We start from the raw sequence: 5,515 nt of genomic DNA on the forward strand, positions 1-5,515 counted from the left end.
GCCATCAAAGGAGGTACCATTCTCTGAAGGGAGGAGAGAACTTCCACTTTGATTATGATCTTGTCTAAATAAGATCAGAGTTGGTGAACTCAAAAGGCTCCCGTAGCCTTGGCAACTCATGAAAAGAGCCTAGGGAGATTACTGACACCATAAACATGAGTGTCAATTGGCTAAGTCAGCAACAGGAGTCACTGTGCACTTACTCCTCATCTAGGACCTCTGTCCTTAATGTGCTGTATAATGTGAATTAATGCTATAACTAGTATTCAAACAGTACTTCACACTTTGAGTTTCTGTATGGGTGCAAACTGTTGAAATCTTCACTTAATATATACTAAATTGATCTTCTGTATATAAAGATAATTGAAAATGAATCTTGATATGAATGGAATGGGAGAGGGAACGGGAGATGGGAGGGTTGTGGTTGGGAGGGAAGTTATGGGGAGGAAAAGCCACTGTAATCCAAAAGCTGTACTTTGGAAATTGATATTTATTTAATAAAAGTTAAAAAAAGATTTATTTTTCATTTGAGAGGTTGAGTTACAGATGGAGAGAGGGAAAGACAGAAACATCTTCCATCTGCTGTACACTCTCCAAATGGCCACAACAGCAGGAGTTGGGCAGGACCGACGTCAGGAGCCAGCAGGTTCTTTCAGGTCTCTCACGATGGTGCAGGGGCTCAAGCAGTTCCCAGGCTTTCTCAGGCCATAGCAGAGACCTGGATTGGAATTGGAGCACTTGGGACTGGAATCTTATATTTACAAAAATGATGAGATCATTGCAGATCTCCTAGACTGAGAGATAAGAATATCTAGGAGAGATGAAATTCACATTTCTCTTGGCAGGGGAGCCACTGCAAACTTCAGCAGACACCAGGGAACATCTTCAACCTGCTGGAACACTAGAGGCACATTTACTGAAAGCCGGATCTTCTCAGATAGCTGGACCTCCCCTGTACATTAGATTTCCTCTTCCCACTCCTAGTCTCACCAGAGCCCTGAGACATTAAAGCTGGAATCTGTTCCTTCCCTGCCAGTGTCCCCAGACACCTCATGACTTTGGAGGGAAACCTAGCTCGACCCTCCCAGGGCTGCCCACCCACAGCCCCAGCTGCACGCCTCTGGGTTTGTGCTCGGCTCCCCCTCTGGTTCCTCTCACTGTGTCTTCCAGGGCACAGTAGTACACAGCTGAGTCTGATAGCTGCAGTGAGGATTTGTGCAGGTGGAAGGAGCTGTCCTTCTTGACAAGAGTGGCGTGAAAACCTTCATGCTCCACTCTCTGGTTTTCTGTTGCACTTTTCAACAGGAGCTGAGGACCTTGATGGAGATACTGGACGTACCAGAAGAGGAACCCTGAATAGCTGGTTTGATAGCTGCAGTTCAGGGTCAGAGGTGACCCTTCGGAGAGGATAACTGGTCCCTCTGTCTGGGTCACTGAGTCTGCATTCGTCCTTCCTAAAATGATTAAGGTGTTGTTATTTAGGAATATATCAACAGGACAGTCCTGGGAGCAAGTGGGACTAGAGATCTTCACACAGACCTTGGAACAGAAAATCATTTAAAAAACCAAACATCACTTACGCACAGTTAGCAGCAGGACCACCACAGTCACTGAGCAAGACGCAGAGTGCATGGCTGGTGAGCTGGGAGAAAGACGAAGTCCTGGCAGCCTTGGATGCTCCCTGAATGTCAGAGTGATCTCCAGCTCCAGAACCTGGATTCTGGGTAGGTACCTCTGGAAAATCCTTCTTTCTTGAAAAGACAGCCTCTCTGCCCTGCAGCAATTGAAACATGTGAAAAGTGAACCACACATGCACCTGACAAACCACTTAAGTCATGTGGAAAATAACCTTCATCTTAAAAAGATGCGCCCTCTTGTGGTTAGTCTAAGATTCAGCAGCTTGCATCATGGCTCTCACATCTGACTTCATTACTCCAGTATATTTGAAGTTAAAAGAGGATTTTTTTTTTTTTATTTTTTGACAGGCAGAGTGGACAGTGAGAGAGAGAGACAGAGAGAAAGGTCTTCCTTTGCCGTTGGTTCACCCTCCAATGGCCGCCGCGGCCAGCGCGCTGCGGCCGGCGCACCGCGCTGATCCGATGGCAGGAGCCAGGAGCCAGGTGCTTTTCCTGGTCTCCCATGGGGTGCAGGGCCCAAGCACCTGGGCCATCCTCCACTGCACTCCCTGGCCACAGCAGAGAGCTGGCCTGGAAGAGGGGCAACCGGGACAGAATCCGGCGCCCCGACCGGGACTAGAACCTGGTGTGCCGGCGCCGCTAGGCGGAGGATTAGCCTAGTGAGCCGCGGCGCCAGCCTAAAAGAGGATTTTTAATGCTTTACCTCAAAGAAATCATAAACATTTTATAACACTGATGCACCAAATACACTCCATTATAACACGGTGTACACATGATCTTCCACATGATCTCTAGGGATTGGAAAACACAAGCATCATAGCCAGGTATTAAACTGTATATAATCTTTCAGAAACATACAATAATGTGAAATTTCTTTTAGGGGCAAAAAAAGGAAATCTTTCAGTAATCATTTATTAAAGCTGTCATCTGTATGTGGCACTGAAATACTAATTATCTATCAATTTCTATCACATAATTTCTTCCACCTGAAATTGCATCACAACATTCTGATATCATCCAAATCATCCAATTGAATTCCATTATGGGAGAGTAACGGGAAGTACACCAGTGTTGATAAAACAGAAATCCATTTGAATTTTTCCACTTCATTTTAAATGGCATGATATGATAGAATTGCTGTCACTGGTGGGATTGATAAACCCCATGAAAATAAAACCAGAAGTTCCCTTTGACTCTGGCCCAGAACAGCTTACACCTCTCAGGCACAACCTCCCAAAACCACAGGTTCACTTCTGATGCTCTTGGCTGTGCTCTTCCATCTCTTCTAACAACAGAAAACTAAGCACATGTCCCTGGGTGCATAATAGCATCTTAAATCTGCAGATACCACTGAGTAAAGTATTAGGAAGAAAAATGTTTTCAGACATATAATTAAAATTTTGCCATTATAAGCTATAAACTTTTTTTAATTTTTAAATTCCTGTGTCATTATCATTGTACATGTATTTGAGCTATGTGTGATATTTCTTTTTTAAACTTTTATTTAATACATTTAAATTTCCAAAGTACAACTTTTGAATTATAGCAGATTATTCCTCCATAACCTCCCACCCACACCCAACCATCCCATCTTCCACTGCCTCTCCCATTCCATTCACATCAAGATTCATTTTCAATTATCTTTATACACAGAAGATCAATTTAGTATTTATTAAGTAAAGATTTCAACAGTTTGAACCCACTCAGAAACACAAAGTATAAAGTACTATTTGAGTACTAGTTATGCCGTTAATTCACATAGTACAACACATTAAGGACAGAGATCCTACATGGGGAGTAAGTGCACCGTAACTCCTATTGTTGATTTAATAATTGACACTCTTATTTATGACGTCAGTAATCACCTGAGGCTCTTGTCATGACATGCCAAGGCTATGGAAGCCTGTTGAGTTTGCCAACTCTGATCATATTTAGACAAGGCCATAATCAAAGTGGAAGTTCTCTCTTCCCTTCAGAGAAAGGTACCTCCTTCTTTGCCCATTCTTCCCACTGGGATCTCACTCACAGAGATCTTTCATTTAGGTCATTTTTTTCTTGCTAGAGTGTCTTGGCTTTCCATGCCTGAAATACTCTCATGGGCTTTTTAGCTGGATTGAATGCCTTAAGGGCTAATTTTGAGGCCAGAGTGCTGTTTAGGACATTTGCCATTCTATGACTCTGCTGTGTATCCCACTTCCCATTTGTATTGTTCTCTCCTTTTTAATTCTATCAGTTACTATTAGCAGATACTAAGCTTGTTTGTGTGATCTTGTATGATCCCTTTGACTCTTAATCCTATCATTATGATCAATTATAAACTGAACTGATCACTTGGACAGGTGAGATGGCATTGGTACAAGCCACTTTGATGGGATTGAATTGGAATCCCCTGGCACAATTCTAACTCTCCCTTTAGGAGTAAGTCCAATTGAGCATATGCTGAACTGTACATCTCCTCCCTCTCTTATTCCACTCTTACATTTAACTTTTCAGTTAAATTTAAGCATGTAAGAATAATTGTATGTTAATTGAAAGTTCAACCAATGGTATTAAGTAGAACAAAAAAATACTAAAAGGGATAACGTATGAAGTTGTTCATCAACAGTCAGGACTAGGGCTGATCAAGTCACTGTTTCTCATAGTGTCCATTTCACTTCAACAGGTTTTCTTTTAGGTGCTCAGTTATATGTCACTGACCAGAGAGAACATATGATATTTGTCCCTTTGGGACTGGCTTATTTCACTCAGCATGCTGTTTTCCAAATTCCTCCACTTTGTTGCAAATGACCGGATTTCATTTTTTTAACTGCTGTCTAGTACTCTATAGAGTACATATCCCATAATTTTTTAATACATGAATAGGCATTTAACTTTCTTCTTTTTTCTTTTTTAAAGATGTATATATTTATTTGAAAGAAGGAGTTACAAAGAGAGAGAGAGTGAGACGGGCAGAGAGAGGGTTCTTCCATCTGCAGGATCACTTCCCAGTTGGCCACAATGGTCAGAGCTGTGCCGACCTGAAGCCAGGAGCCAGGAGCCAGGAGCCAGGAGCCAGGAGCCAGGAGCTTCTTCCAGGTCTCCCACACTGGTGCAGGGGATCAAGCACTTTGGACATCCTCTACTGCTTTCCCAGGCCATAGCAGAGAGCTGGATTGAAACTGGAGCACTCAGGACTGGAAATCCCAACACTGGGATGTCAGCACTTCAGGAAGTGGCTTTACCTCCCACAACAGAGCCCCAACCCTACTTGATGGTACGTTTATACTCAACTTCTAGATTCACAAATATATGGTTGTTTGATTGAGTACAACTTCTTAAAGGGATCCCTGGACTAAAATAGGAGGTTCCTTTCGTGCAATGAGGGCGCCCTCTGAGACCCCATGTCTTTGATGTCACAGCCCTATACACTTCCTTTCTGTGATGAAGATTCCCCCTGCAGTCGAAAAAACAAAACAAGGCACACAATAATAATTTTTAAAAATATGCTCCTGGATCCGGCTGAAAAGCCCATGAGAGTATTTCAGGCATGGAATGCCAAGACACTCTGGCAAAAAAAAAAAAAAAAAAAAAAAAAATGACCTAAATGAAAGATCTCCGCAAGTGAGATCCCAGTGGACAGAACAGGTCATCAAAGAAGGAGGTACCTTTCTCTGAAGGGAGGAGAGAACTTCCACTTTGACTACGATCCTGTATAAATATTATCAGAGTCGGTGAACTCAAAAGGCTTCCATAGCTTTGGCAACTCATGAAAAGAGCCTAGGGAGATTATTGATGCCATAAACAAGAGGGTCAATTTGTTAAGTCAACAACAGGAGTCACTGTGCACTTACTCCTCATGTAGGATCTCTGTCCTTAATGTGCTGTACATTGAGATTTAA

The 5,515-nt window shown here is 42.7% G+C and overlaps 1 gene segment (V, D, J or C); it reads right to left on the minus strand.

Annotated features, from left to right (window-relative positions):
- Positions 1 to 1,050: 1,050 nt before the first annotated feature.
- Positions 1,051 to 1,632, minus strand: LOC138844797 (T-cell receptor alpha chain V region RL-5-like). The segment is given in 2 exon segments: positions 1,051 to 1,454; positions 1,581 to 1,632. Coding segments are annotated over 2 exon segments (456 nt in total).
- Positions 1,633 to 5,515: the final 3,883 nt, after the last annotated feature.

This window comes from Oryctolagus cuniculus, chromosome 12, assembly GCF_964237555.1.
Source record: "Oryctolagus cuniculus chromosome 12, mOryCun1.1, whole genome shotgun sequence".
In the NCBI taxonomy this organism is placed as follows: Eukaryota; Metazoa; Chordata; class Mammalia; order Lagomorpha; family Leporidae; genus Oryctolagus; species Oryctolagus cuniculus.